At 46.4% G+C, this 15,576-nt stretch overlaps 1 protein-coding gene across 4 annotated transcripts in view; it reads right to left on the minus strand.

Annotated features, from left to right (window-relative positions):
• Nucleotides 1-15,576, minus strand: part of SLC8A3 (solute carrier family 8 member A3) — a 114,507-nt gene that overhangs the window by 80,878 nt on the left and 18,053 nt on the right. For all 4 annotated transcript variants that reach the window (XM_056347412.1, XM_056347410.1, XM_056347411.1 and 1 more), the window contains exon 2: nt 11,769-13,580. In XM_056347412.1, coding sequence (XP_056203387.1) covers nt 11,769-13,534 — 1,766 coding nt within the window. In that variant the 5' untranslated portion in view covers nt 13,535-13,580. The remainder of the gene's footprint in view (nt 1-11,768; nt 13,581-15,576) is intronic.

A 15,576-nucleotide genomic window follows, 5' to 3' on the forward strand; every position in this document is an offset into this window, starting at 1 on the left:
GGTGATTCAGCTCCCAAAATGCCAGTCAAGGACACTCACTGGGATTCAGAACCCTTGCCTTCAAGGTCAGCACAACGTTCTCCTGCCTCCTGATGCGAGCAAACCTTGCTTATCCACTGCCTCCATCAGCTCTCAAAGGTCCCTTCCCTGCCCTTTTCCCTGCTTCCATCTCCTATTCCAAAGTTGCCCAGCTCACTCAGAGCTCTAAAATTTGAGGGCACAAAAGCACTTTGGGGCTGACAGCCAGCAATGTCAACAGCACTCACAGCAACTACAATCCTGTGACAGGGTTTATTCACATGGGAGGACAAACTTTCTGGGAGAGCCCTCTGAAGCTGCTGAACTGCAGCAGGGTTGGGGACAGTATGGTCTCAGCAGTGCATTGTCAGACCTGTATGCAGCAGGAGTATCCTTTGACCACAAGGGAGCTAATACTGTTTTCCAGTGGACTTCTACTGTGGGCAAGAAAATTCCTCCACACAATTCTTTTTGGTACTCAAAATCACTCCAAGCCCTCACCCCACTTTCCCTCTTTTTTTGATTTAAGCTGGTGCCTCTGCTAAAAGTTAATTGGAATTACAGTATCCCATGGACACTCCCTACATGGCGGTCAAGTGTGGTGTTCCTTACTTCTAGCCTTAAATGGTTTCAGGTGCTGAGATACTACGGTTCACACTGGCGGCAGCTGCATTTCAACTGGCACTACAATTATTTGTCTCCCCAAAACATTGGAACTTGTATCAAAATTTTACAGGGTATCAGCAGGAAGGTAGGACACTGCCTATAATGGAGCTCTGCCCCTTCAGCACACTCTGTATCACAGCCTATTACTACCCATCAAGGGGCAAAAGACAAGTTTAAAGGGTTAAAGAAACTTCCCATCCTTCAAAATTCTTGGGAAGCTTCAGAGAGGATGGTGAGAGTGGAGGTGAGCAGCCCTGGCTGGAGTTGTCTGAGGGCTGGGAAGAGGGATGCAGGGGCAGCAATGCTCACGTGCTGCTAACTGGTTTATTGCACTGGCAGGGATTCCCTTCAGAAGCATTTGGGTAAGTGCTGTACACCGCCGAGTTCAATCTGTGCTAAGCAGATTAGTTCCTTACCGGTGAAAGGTTCTGGGCAGCAGCAGAGAGTTGCTCGCCATGTGATACAAGGGGGCTGTCATTACGTTTCATAGATATGATATAATTATATGCTCCCTGGAGGGTACTTCTAATTGAATTACAGGGTGTCTCACAAGTATTCTGGGCAGCAGTTCGAGGAAGCTCTCAACACCCAGAACAAGATAGAGATACCCTTTAATTCCATTAGATGTACCTTCCAGGGAGCGGGCTGTTACTCCATGCAGCAACTGACTTAAAAAAAAACAAACCACAAAACATCTTCCCCCAAAACTGGAAGGGAGGTGCCTTTAGTGGGAGTTTGTTCTTGCTGCATGCTTGTTCCTTGGGCCTCTTCTCTACAAGCTTGCAGCCCCACAAAACTCCCTCACCTGCCACCTGGGACAGCCCTTCACTGCAAGGGAGAAATCTTTCCGAGAGCAGTTGTCCTCCCCTGCCTGGGTGGCTGCTGGGCTCCATTCCCAGCATGGAGCCAGGAGATACGGCACTGCATGAAGCATCACATGCCAGGCCAGATGTACAAGGGAGTCTCAGCCCTCTTAGAAAAGACCCTGAGAAGCGGTCCCCAAAGGCAGGACATTAATAGTCCCAGGCCAGGCCAAACAGGGGCTCCAGTCATTACAGCACACACTGGCAAGGTCCCCCCTCACCCATTTGTCTTGCCTTCAAACACCCCAGAGCTGCAAACTCTGGTCTCCCAGAGACAGCCAGGCAACCCTGGGACAAGGCAGCTTGCTCCCAGGCTAGCCACGCTTCCATGGCTTGGGTGTCCAAAGCTATGCTCCCAGGGGTCTATTTCAACCCTTAGATTTTGCTCTCCATTTTAGTACGGACTCATTCAGTTTTTCCTCATGAACTAGCTCTTCCTAGGGGAGTTGCAGCACCAGGTTTGCAAACTCAGCACAGCCTGCCTGTTAGCAGCGTGCTGGGGACCGGTGTGCCCAAACCGCTCTGCACCATGGCACCTCACCTCCTCAGGCTCACGGCTAGCCAGAAGCACTGCACAGAAACACATGTGGACCTACTGCTCCCCACAGAGCTCAGGGAAGAAAAAAACCTAGCTGTCCACTTACTGATGCTCTCAGCACCAAAGGCAACAGCTCCTTGCTCTTTACCCTCTCCTCTGGGGGCTGTGCACCAGGAAAACCACCTTGTGCTTGTCTCCTGCTTCACCACTGCCATCTACAACTTACTGTCAAGACAGGGGAGATGTCACATCTGTTATGCCTTTTTTTGCTGCTCTGTATTGTACAAAGGATGGGATAATCAGGCCCCTGAGCTTATTTTTTTCCTTTCTTTAAGTCACCTCAAGGGAAAGCTAGCACCAGCTGCCCACCACAGACTCTAATGACCTACTGAAGCTGTCATCAGCTCCAACTCCCACAGACCACATCTGGCACTGCTCCACTTGTCAGGCCACAAAAAGAGCAAGACAGACAGTTATGCCAAGCAATCGCTAATTACAGAAAATAAAGATCTTCCAACACAGAAGAAGCGCATACAGCTCCTCATGCTTCCGCGGCGCTACAGCCTCAGACACCAGCAGCAGCCAGGCATCTGGTATGCTCCAACCTGCTACAGCTTTCAGGTACTGTTCTGCAGGACACAGTCGATGAAACCCTAGCAGCCCAACTGCTAGGCAAGCAGTTACTGCTCACACACAGTCCATTCACTGCACTTCTGCATTATTCACAGCTCTGCCCACCTCTGGTGGTGTCAGCTAACAGGACACATCTGGGAAAAACTGCGAATTCACACGTTCTCTCCCCCCAGCTCTGCTACAGAAAGAGAAGACTACTGTGAGCTATCAAAGCTAACCACAAACCACCCCAAAACGAAGAAGCATTTCTGATGTCTTAGAAAACAGGGCACTTGTCGCGACGGAGGGAAGACGCAGTCGCTCAATATGAGTGATCAGCAGACTTCGTTTATTGTCCCTTACAGTCACCTTTTATGCCTTGTTATAATTAGCTCATACATATTACAAAAGTTAAACTCATTATTGGTTAGTTGCCTAAATACCAAGCCCGCCCCTAGTTTCTCTTCTGTAGTTTTCTGTTCCCACCTGCAACATTCTTTTCCCACCAAAATCTTCCTGTTACTGTGTAACAAGGACAGCCAAAGACAGTGTATTTTGCTTTACTTCAGATAAGCTGAGAGCAATGTGCATTTTTGTCCAGCCAGCTGGACTATGTCTATGTGACCCTTTTCAGCTAGTCAGTTATCCACAGGCACTCTGTGCTTATTTGGACTCACACAGCAAATACATCGGTCCTGGCACACCCTTTCTAAACAGCATCATGGTCCAGTTGTCTTAACTAAGGGAGGCAGAGATAGCAGTATTAAGCCAAAACTTAAAGCAATTGCTATTAAAGCAGAGACCAACCCAGGAGGGAAGACAGGTAAAGCAGAGATAAGCAAAGCAGAATTTCTGCATTAAATATGGATAACTTTATCACACTTTTGTTCTCTAAAGAAGAAAAGCAGAGCAGCATTGTGCTCAGGTGGGCATTTTTATGATGGTAGGACCCATTCGGCTTGCTTATCTCATGGAAAGAAAAACAGAGGCACAAAAGGTAACTCCTAGCCCATTTCACTTTAACAACATACTTTTACAGAGAGCACCAGAGGCGCAGCAGCAAGTAAACCTTCAACGACACACTCAGCACAACAGCTGTAGCAGGCAGGAGCAACTGCTCCTGGACACTGTTTGGAGAGGCAAACAGGGGAGAGGGAAAAGGCCTCTTTCCTTCCCAGCACCTAAAAACACCAAAGAACACTTTCCACCATCTAACAGACCAGAGCCATGGCTTTTTCTCACCAGGGGTAGAGCATTAAGTCCTGGACTCTTCTTAATACCCACAGAGGCTCCACACCAGCACTGGGAAGAAGAGCAGCAGGACACAGCAGAGGCTGTCGGGGATCCGAGGTCCATGGGAGGGTTTCCAGGAGCTGCAGCCCAGCCCTGGGGCTGCAGCCATGCTCCACACCAGGCTGCCCAGGCTTTGAGGCAGCTCGGCAGGTGTCTCCATCAGCCTCCTAAGGACAGGTCCTGCAAGCCCTGGCAGGAAGACCTGCTTCTACCTGACATTCAGGCTTCCACCCCACTGCCCCTCCAGCACAACCCACCCAAAGGGCCTGACCCACCGAGCAGCCAGGGCCCGCTCAGCACCAGGACTGGCTTCAACTAAAATGTTTGCAGCAGTACGTGCTGGCACCCAGGCAGAGACTTGAGGGGCCTCATCTGTCAACAGCCCATCTGCTAAGGCAGCTGTAAATACGTACCAGTCCACATTCCTCCCAGCTTTAAATCTGCTGTTTTCACTGAAGCTAAATGGAGGATGAACATGGTCCCTGGTGTGTCTATCAGCTAGTACAGCAAATTCTCTTACCACCTCTTATCCTGACATGAGGTAAGTAAGAAACAACTGGCTTGTTTCCACACTGGTACCAACAGGTAAATCATCTCTTACTTGAAAGAGTTGCCACCTTCTACCAGGATCAGCTGCTTTATTTAGCCACAATGAAAACTTGCTGGAGGACCTATGGCTGGGGAGATATTAGACTCTGCTGTTCTCCTCATCTCATTTAGAAAAAGGAGAAACCCATATTTAACTCAGAAACTTTGTTACCACTAATCTGTTAGAAATCAAATACACATTATAGTGATGCTGTAAGTAACATTCCCACTGTGGGTTAAAAAAACCTCCCAGCACACACCTGGAGTGATATATGGTCTATCAAGCCTTGCCACCAGCATCTCTTCTTATTCCCTGAAGCTGCGTCAATCAGACTGTGTTTTCTCCTCCTTCTTATAGGTTGGAAACAAATGACTAGTACCTCTGCAAACCTGTGTATAAAGGGTATGATGTCCAAGCCACTCATTTGCAAAGGTGCTCCACACAATAATGCGTGAGCCAGTATGAGTAAAGGAGGCAAAACTCACCCAAGCCACAGTAGACTTGTTTTATCTTTAATCAGCTCTGGTCTGCTGTTTGTTTTTAAACCCAAAACTTGATTTTGTCATCTGGCAGGGTGCATTTCCCTGTGTTGGTTCAAAGCTAGGAATATCACTGCCCTCTCATACATCCCAGAAGATCCCTTCCAAGGGCCTCCTACTTGAGGAACCCATGAGCTTTCCAGGGGCTTCTCTGCCAGATCAGAGCATGCACCAGCTCCAAGGAGCCAATTTCTACCACATGCCTCCCTTTTGAGCTGGGGTCCCAGGCCTCCCCTGTTTAATGCTGTCACAAACTCATACAACACCTCATCTGGTGGGCAAGAAGTCACAGTCTGAGACAGGATGTAATTTGTCATTCTTCACGGACAGAGGGCAAAGTGTGTCCCCTCAACACCTACCAACAGGACTATCTGGGAAGGTGAAGGTCAGCTCAGGGTTTCTCTTCTTCCCAAGACGGTGCCATGGTCTCACATTTCTGCAGGCTGATTTCACATATGCTCCAGAAACAGTCCCCTGACACCTTACACTAATCCCCTGCAGGTCACATCACCTAGACCTCACAGTGGGAGTACAGCAGAAACCCAGAGCATGTGTGTGCATGTGTAAAGGACTAAAGTTAAATTAGAAGCTGCCACAGTTAAGAACACTGATATAAGAATTTCACATCAAGAAGCAAATACAACAGCCTTTCACCACTGGCAACAGAGTGGAGAAAAGTTTTTTTTTTAACTGGAAGACAGCTACTACTATTTTCCCTTAATCTGAATTAAAATGGGAATCAAGAACTTCTAATTTATGTGAAGATGTAGGAAGAGAAAGCCAGAAAGAGCTTACCCACTGATGGAAACAAACTGGAGAAGCATCTGGAGAATTTAGTCTCAAGTTCCATCTCAAGAAGGCTCTAATGGGAAGGAGTGTGTCCCGAGAGAAGGAAACCATCAGCCTCAAATAACAAATTCTCATTGCTTGGAGTCCCACTAAGGTGTGAGAGAATTGTGAGATACTACAGCTACTGCCTGCACCAACCTGATCTGCAATAACTGGGGAGAGGTCAGTGAATCTACATAAATTCACCGTGGTCCTGAGCTACAGGAAGTTACAAGCTTGATGTACACAGACCTTCTTCTGGATAGTGCACGGGCCAGTACTTCAGGGAGATCAGCTTTATTCCTGCCTTTGCTTCTGATCTGCCGGGTAATCCAGAGGGAAGAGAAGCTGCTTTCTCCATATTTTTTCCCCTATCTGTAAAATGTGAACAGCGTCCCTTGATCTCCTTTGCAAAGTGTTGAGTTCTACTGGTGAAACACTTAGCAAAAGAGCTAAGTATCATTAAAAGCATTCCCCTCAAAATGCCACAACCATGACTGCACAGGTGATCAAATTAAAAAAGTTGACAGTTTCCTCAAGCACTGAATGGCAAAAAGGAATGACAATTACACCAAACCTCAGTATGACATCCTTGCAAACTAGAAAACTGCCATTCACCTTTCTCCATTATCACCTTCACCAGATCTGCTGGGGGAAGCTAACAGCCACCACAGCAGAACCACGAGCAAAGGGTTGGGGCCCAGGTATCCCTGCACCCAAGCATGGGTAGACAGGAGAGGAAAAGGAGGAGGAAGGGATACTGACCTTTCCACCAAGGAGGGCAGCAGCACTGCGGTGGCTGCCTGGGGCAGCTGTTAACCACCAGCCTTGGGGCACAGCACCAACCGGAGCTCTGGCCCTCAGATGCATACGTACACACACTCTCCATGAGCCCACCTGCCAGCAAATGCCTGAAGCCCCCAACAGAAAGAAATGCATGTGGTTTTCTACTGCTTAGTGTAATGGCAGCACTCTGGAGCACCAGCGCCACCAAACTTAAGCACACACTCCAGAGACAGCCCAAGGCTCACAGTGACTCCACGGAGCAGCCACAGTCATGCACACAGCAGCCTGGGGGTTTCTCTGGGGACAAGCAGACAAGGAGAAACAACGTGCAATTTGCACACAATGTCCTGCCCAAATCCTAAAGGAAAGAAAAAGAAAAAAGCCTGCCTCGATAGGCAGCAAGATTAATATGTTTGTCTCCAGCAGTCTCTGTAAGAATGGAGGAGACAGCCCTTCTGTTACTGAGAGCTCTGCTTAACACACGCATAGATTAGTGATGGTAGGTTTCCACATGTTACCAAAGTTCAGCCACGCTGACTTTGCAAAGAGGCTTTGCAGGCCATTTAATACCAGTTTAACACCACAGCATCTCTCAACACCCAGCTCTCTCCTGAGCCACAGACAATACTCTTGAGAACTATAGACTCGGGGGAGATGACTACACCTCTAGCAGCCTTCAGGTCCTGCAAGTCATTGAGTGACCAGCAACAAAGGCAAGTAACAAAGTAGATCTCTTGGCATAAACCTTAGCTCCGTGTAGCTGCTGCAATGGCATGGCCACAGCAGAACTTACCGCTTTATTTCCTAGCTAGCATAACAATTAGCTACTGGTAACTCATGGATCTTCCTAAACTTTCTAAAGCAAGACCTAGACTAATTTCCCTATGAATTTAAGCAGAGGAAACAATTTAAACAGAGAAAATTTAAATTAAATTTAATGACTTGCTGGGAGTTCTCTTTATTATGCAAAAGAAAATCCTTTAAAACCCAATTCACTTTTTGCTGCTGGCTCTTAATGATTTCTTTATTGCTTGGACATGATAAAGCAGCTGGGTCAATCATTCTTCTACATTATCATACCTCCAAGAACCTGACATTTATTTCCACACAAAATCATTTAACAGAAAAGCGTTCGGTCATCTTGCAAAAAAAAAAAAAAAAACAACACCACAAAACAACAACAACCAGAAAAACAACTAAGGTGGTGGGTTTTTTTTTTCCTTTTAGTCAACAAGAGAGCTAGGATTCTGCTTCAGCTGCTTAGGTCATATCTGACCCTCACTGGAGTAGGAGTTCAGAAATAATAGACATATTGAAAAAGACACAGCATAATCAAATATTTGAGAGCTGATCAATTCCCTTTTCAACAGATGTAAGCATTCAAGATTATATAGCTTGATTTATAGCTATCCAACACCCATACACATCCATACGCACACACACACACTGCATGGGACCATATTTCAGTAACAACGGCATTCCTCATCTCATCCTGCTTCCTCTTGTGCTCCCACCCAAACGTGAGTAAGGAAACTTTGACCATGTTAGTCTAGAAAGAATCACAGAGGCAATAAGCAAGACCCGGTGGCAGGATCCATTTCCCTCTCATTCTGTAACATTTGCATCAACCCATCTTTTTTTTTTTTTTTTTTTTAGTCCCACATATTTTAGGGAAAGCCTCTTAAAAAGAGCCCTAAGATAGTTTATCTTGTTATACTTAAGTGCAAACCCATTCTCCATTTGGCTTTCAGGGAAAGTGCTTATCCTTGGCCCTGGGGATTTGGTAGATGGCAGCACCTCTCCTACAGTTTAATCTCAAAGATGCTGTGTAATCCACTGCCCCCCAGATTAATCTTGCCATCACTACAGTTAAGGAGGCCAACCTACAAACTCCTTACAGATCACCTGCCGCTACAGAATGAGAACTGAAGTTTCTTAATTCGTGTGTCAGAGAATGAGCTAAGAGCACGAACTGAGGCTTCTACTCTCCTCCAGTTTACACTGATCAGTGCTTCTTTGTGGCTGCAGTTCTGCAGACCCTTAGCACACATGCACAGCCACAGCAAAGCTTAGCACTGTCTTATGTGTTTGCAAGGTGCTGTTAATTCATTTCTTGACTCCATGAGTCAAAAGTCTTTTTGACGTGACTCCATGAGGAGAACGCTAAGGTTAAAGCGGTGAGGTAGGCAGGACTCCATCCACAAGCAGCTCCTACATCAGCTTGGAAACCAGAGCTCAAGTTTCACCTTTCTTAGAGGAGGGACTCATTAGCAGGCTGAAGTGGGGAGCATGTAACTTCTCACTACTTTCTGACCCTCAGTCCTTAGCATAGATTACTGACCACCTTAGCCCTCCTGCTTTCCTCTCTGTTCTGCACCAGGCCTCATAGACCCTCGGTCCCCCCGTCGGTGTGCAGGGCATGTCAGTACCTCGTGGTGGATCCCCTCCGTGGCAAGTCGTTTAAGAAGTACGGCTTCAAATATTCAGCCAGGCAACCCCCTGGCCATCTGGTGACCCAGTGTCTTCATACAGCCTTGTACCATGACCCTACACTGCTCTCTGGGTGAGAAAAACTGTCCCAAATGCCCAATCCAGCCATCTTCCCAAACTGGGCTCACCAAAACCAGACAATGTATGTTGGAACAGTAGCATTACGGGTCTGAACTCCAAATTCAGACTGAATCACCTCAGATTTGTTTAAAGTCTAAATAAATACTTGCTCAAAATTATTTTTCTGCATTCGGAATTAGAAAGCAAAAATGGAAGAAGAAATTAAATCTACCAGTTCCACTACAGGTTTTTATGGCTGCTTCCACCTGCACCTCAGAGAAGAGCTGGAAAAGTATAGCAGCTGGCCTGTGTTCACTGAATTTAAAGGCCAAGGGCTGATTACTGAAAACTGCCTTCACATGTTTCCAGCCCAAAACTCCATTCCCAGAAGATCTGGAGATTTAAAATGAATCCCCAGAATGAATAAAGGCAGCCTGCTGGCTGACATGATCTCCCTCCTTGTTAGTTTGATTAAGTGCTATGTTGACACAGCTACACTAATTCAAGCTTCAAAACAAATTCATCTCTGCTAGCCACATGTCTCCATGGCCACTGTGGCTAGCAGGCTTTGTTCCCAGCGGTCTTCTGATGCAGAAGTGAAAGTCACATCAATGCATTAGGTGTGGGACAGTTTTAAGTACACCACAAATATCTCATCTGTGCTCTAGGGCACCTTCTCTGGGTCACAAACCACAGTGTTAAGCAACCTACACACCCTTGTTTTCTGGCTGGCCTTCATTGCCACTAGAGTCTGTCCCACAAGGATACACATGGTCCTGCTGAACGTGATTTGTTTTAACCTAAGTGAAGCAACTATGCGGCTATGCTCTGACCTGTCACAGTTTTCAAAGACAAGAAGAAGTCTTCCATCAGCCAGAGGATGAATGAAAAAGAGAACAGTCTGGAGTAAGATGGCTCATGGGCTTATTCTCTGGTACCCCAGATTTGCTGGCCTTTCACTAATGGGCCTTCCTCAAGCACGAAAAGCCTCCTTCCTTCAAGACCTAGCCGAACCAAGGTAGTACCCATTATATTTTAGGTAGTCTATTCATACGAGACTGTAACTACAGCTCCATCTGACATTCTTCTTCACTTTCTTTAGAGAAATCAGCTTGCAGCTCAATTAAGGAGACTAACCTGCATGGCCCACCTCCCTGCAAAGGCCAGATGAGGACAGCTGATCCTCTTCCAGCTCTGATAGTGGCTAAAGCCAGCCACCCAGCAGCTTCTCTTCCTTTAATAGGAAGAACATGTACTTATAATCAAGCATCAGGACTGTGGATATTAGCTGGATTAAATGGTTTAGTGGGCTAAGGCAGAAGGTGCTGTTGAATTAGGGCATCCCTACTCCATAGCATTCAATATACTAACATCCTTTTGGATACTGTATTGGGAGGCTTGGTACAAAGATTTCCTTTCTCTGATGCTGGTTCCAAGTCTGCACAATCCTTCCTTTGATAGCTCAAGTGATTAGGTGTTAACTAGAGGAACCTAGGCACTTAACACCAGGGAATTTTAGCACCAGGCTCACACGCCTCTCCCTACTTAGCTAAGGGATTTTTCTCACTCCTCACCAATGTTAACAGCAGGTACTTAAAGCAATTAGACCTCTCTGGTCTTTATTACTTCCTAGCTTGGTATCAGCTACTTCGTACCAATAAAAGAGCTGAATTAACAGGACCAGTGCAGCCCATTCTGCTTCCCTTCTTTATTCTGTATGAAAACACTGGGTCATGGAGCCACATGGACAGGCTGTGAGCTGCAGCGCTTTAGACCATTACTGCCAATTGCCATGGTATTTTACAAGGGGAAAACCACAGGTAGTAAAAGAACAAGAGGTACGGAGATCTAGGGAAGGTGATGTGGGGAATATGGGTAGACCATAGGGACATAAAGGCTGGAAGGATTTCACGAGTCCAGCAGAATAGCTTGCAGCTGTGCCTATGCTATGAAATAGCTGCCACACAGACCTGCAAGTTGCACAGACAGCCTAGGGACACAGGTACAATGTGCTGCTCCTGTGAAAATAAAGTCCCATGTCTACTGAGCAGCTCTTGCTTGCCGGGGAGTAACTGTTGCAAACTTTTCATCTAGGGATTGCAATAAACTCCTGTGTACTCTATGAATGGTGTTCAAAAAGAGGCTTTCCAGTATTTGCCCAGCTCGGTAGAAGCTCGCCCTTTTTTTCCTCTCTCTACCTTAACTCTCCATTAACCCTTAGCTTTAGTACAGGACCTCAGAGAATGATGTATCCCCACCCCCAAATATTTCTAAGCTTCACTTTGAAATTCCCAAGAGGGAATGGACAAGAGCTTTGAGCTCTTAAATCCTGCTGTCGGTTCTTGCCTGAAAGAGGTAAGTAGGAAAACTGATGGAAAGCTGAAGAAAGGAGCCTGTCCCTTGTCAGCATTCACCTGTAATGGATGCAAAATGTGGGGTTAAACACCAAAACTACTCCCAGGAACAGAAACGAATGGGGTACTTACACAGTTTCATCATTCTTGAACTCCAGCTCCCCGTAAGTGTCTTCGAAGTCTTCTCCACCTCCTTTTGCTGTTCCTTCTACTGTCCTAAATGGCACTATGACTGTACCCCGAGCACCTGATGTCCTTAGGACTTTGACTTCCATCACACCAATGCTCTCACTGACATGTATAACATCACACTCAAATGTGAAGATGCCAGCATGGTCATCATCCAGTATAGTCACTGTGGCCACACAAGGAGAAGCCAATATGGCCTTTGGGTATGGGGAGTTACTGAGCTCTGGAGGTTCCTCACTCTCCACCACACGGACATTACTGAGCCGCACAAAGAAATGCTCATCTTCCTCAAAGATGTCATCATCAATAATTCCCACTGAGAACTCCTTCTGAGTCTCTCCTGATTTCAAGACAACAGTCCCCTCTGTAAACTCATAGTCAGCACCAGCATTGGCAGAGCCATCCTCTGTTTTATAGTCCACATAGATGGTCTTGGACATGTCCCCTCCTTTCCGCACCACTGTCAGGAGAACGGCACCACAGTTCTCAAGACACTGGTAGGAGCAGGGGTCAAAATAAATTTTGGAGATGAATTCCTCAGGTTCATCTGGTCGCACTTCATGCAAGCTGGTGGTCTTCTTGGCTTGCTCAGCTGCATGCTTCTTCAGAATATTGCCAGCTCCCGTCATCATTCTGGTAGCTTGAATCCGATAAAAGGCTCTGCTTTTTTGCTGATGAGACAAGGCATAGTAGTTAGCCATCTCTACCAGCTGGTCCAAGTCCTTTTCTGGGTGCTTTTGCTTCAGGTCCTTAAGGATCCGGATCATCTCTTTGCGAGATTCATCTACCTCCTTCCCCTCCACAGTCACTAAGTTTCCATCTAGAAAGTGGGAGTTCATCATCTTGCCATCCATCTCGATTCCTTTCGGGTGATCACCTTCTGATTCTATGATAATGCCCCTGTGCTTGTCAGTACGGTACTTTTTGTGCATATACTTATAGAAAAGCAGACGTCTATCTGCTATCCAAGCCAGAAGGACGCAAAGTGGAAAGAAGAAAAGCGTGAGCAGACCTTCCCAGACCTGAACCACACCTGGAGAGAAGACAGCAAGGATCATGTACAACCAGATGTAAGCAAAGATGCTCCACGCAGCTGTGACAAAGAAAACCCTCAGGTGTTTTATCTTTCTGGTTTCCCCATCAGGGATCACATAGACACAGATGGCAATGATGATAAACATATTGAAAGCAGCACTGCCAACAATTGTAGACGGCCCCAGGTCTCCAGCTATGAATCCATGCCCACATACTTCTATCAGAGACAGAAGGATCTCAGGAGCAGAGGAGCCCAGAGCCATGAGGGTCAAGTTGGAAACAGTTTCATTCCAAATCCGAATGGTGGTCGTTGTGGTCTCTCCATTGGGTTTCTTAATCGTGATTTCTTTCTCTTGTGATGTAATGACCTCTATAGATGCCATGAAACGATCTGCAATGATGGAGACTCCAAGGAACATGTAGATCAGTGCTACAAAGTATACGATAACACGGGCAATTTTGTCCCCAAGGGATGGGTTTTCTGGGTACCATATTGGCAGGATAACACCTTCCTTGCAGTCAAAAGATCCTGAACACGAGCTGTTTTGTACTGAACTGGTTGAGTCTCCCGTCAGGCCAGCATCCACCTGCAAACCATGCAAAAACAGCACAAAAGTAACCAGCCCAAAATGGAGGAAGGCCGAGGTGACAGGCTGCAAGCTTAACCACGCCATACACAAGATGCAACTTCCACTGTGTAGATCCAAAAAGGCCGAGAACCTGCAACAAACAAAACAGAGAGGGGGGAGGGAAGCATGAGAGAAAAAGAAGATGCAACATTTACCCAAATGCACTCCAGTATCTCACCACTGAAGAGTACCGGTAGAGATGCATGAGTTGTCTCTCTGTCACTTTGGAGAAGGTATTTAGCAGGGACCCTAACAAACTGCAGCATTTACATGCCCTGCAGATGAATATCAATTGCTAGAAGAGTAACTCGGAGGAAAAGTGTATGTATGTATGAAATAGCCCACTCTAGACCTACAAAATGTGCACAGCAGGAGTACTGAGTGCTCAGCTGCCACTGACCTAATGGTGCCATGGTGCTCCCCAGCACACAGCACTTCAACTCAGCACAAGAAACCCAATCTAAAGGCTCCCTGTCTCACCACACAGGGGATAAGACAAGTCAAGGAATCACTCGCAACACAAGAAGCACCATTTAAGGCCAGTGAGCGACATCCAAATGAAGTCCTTTTGTAGGACATAATTCAGTTATGAATTATGAAGTACTTTAGTGGCCAAACCATCCCCACAGCCAGCCCCGCCTAACAGGCTGCAGAGTCTCCAGAAGGGTCCTAGGGCTCTCCTAAGCTTCTGAGGCACAGAGTCTCCAATTCAGGAGGTAAAAATGTCAGCCCAGAAACAGGGCAGAGCATTTGTGCTCAGCAAAGCACCAAAAGCCATTTTCAATAGCCTTTCCACCATGATCTGGACAATCACACTTTACACCAACAATCCCGCTTTTAAATGGTCACAGAAACCACCACAGTTAGAAAAAGCTGTACTCATGAACCCAGAAGACAGAGTAAAAGGACATATCCACCAACACTCCCTCTGTATCCCTAAGATATAGGTATTTTCAAACACCCTCTTAAAGCGAAAATAACCTCTAACCTAAAATACCATGCAAAACCAAAGGAGCTGATTGATGTATCGCACAGATTTGGCATATCACTGATCAATAATGCCTTCTATACTTATGGACTACATCGCTGTAGGGCTTGCACCACCTAAAATTGGATTCGGAACCCATCACATTGTCATGGATCACACTATTCTCCTTCCTTTATAACAGGCCTCAGGAAGCATTTGGTCTCAGCTTTAGCTGACAAATCACGTTTGTGAGTTCAGACACAGCCACGCATCTCACAGGAAACATCAAAGTTAATAGCAACATTATCTACAGCACTTGGAAGGTTCAAGAGCCTTAACTCCCACTAACTTTCATTGAGGCTTGTACTGCCAAATCAGTAGGGCTGGGATTAATTTCCCCTGCTGTAACTACTTAAATCTTGGGCAGTAAGTCAAATGAAGTCACTGAGGCTCCATTTGCAGCCACAGGAAAGAAATGGTCGCTTCCAGGGCACAACTCTTCCTGTCCCACCCTGCTCTGACCCAAAAGATGTATTTAAGACACACATCTCCAGAAGGGGTTTTGTCCCTTCCTACCTCTCCCCTTAGTCTCAAGAGGGTACCCTGCCAGCAAGTTTAGAGCAGATGCTTAACCTTGAGGTGGCAGCGGTTCAAAGAGATGAACTGGCCCCCAAACACTTGAGGAGATCCCTTGTCTCTCTCTTGCACTGTAAATATTCCAGGCAACATTTTAATGTTATCAGCATTAACAAATGCATCTCGAATGGCTATTTTATCATCATGTTGTGTCGCTTGCCTCTTTCCAAAAGCGGGTGCACTCTTCCCGATATCAACAAAAACGTTTTCAACTTTCAGATAAAAATCTATAAAGACAAGCAAAGCAGGAAGGAAAGCGTGAACAAGGACTGCAAATGAACAAAACCGCTCCTGACAAAGCACAGCAGAGGGGAGAGAATTGATTATGCAGTATCAGGATCACAAGTCCATATCTGACATCCTTGATATGAAAAAACAATACACTTCTTCACGCTACCTGGACTAATTCAGAAGAGTGAGATTCTCCCACGTTAGCCTGCTTACCTTCTCTCTCCAACACCTACTTACCTGCCTGTCTATCCTA

The sequence above is a fragment of the Falco biarmicus genome, chromosome 7 (assembly GCF_023638135.1).
Source record: "Falco biarmicus isolate bFalBia1 chromosome 7, bFalBia1.pri, whole genome shotgun sequence".
NCBI lineage: Eukaryota > Metazoa > Chordata > Aves > Falconiformes > Falconidae > Falco > Falco biarmicus.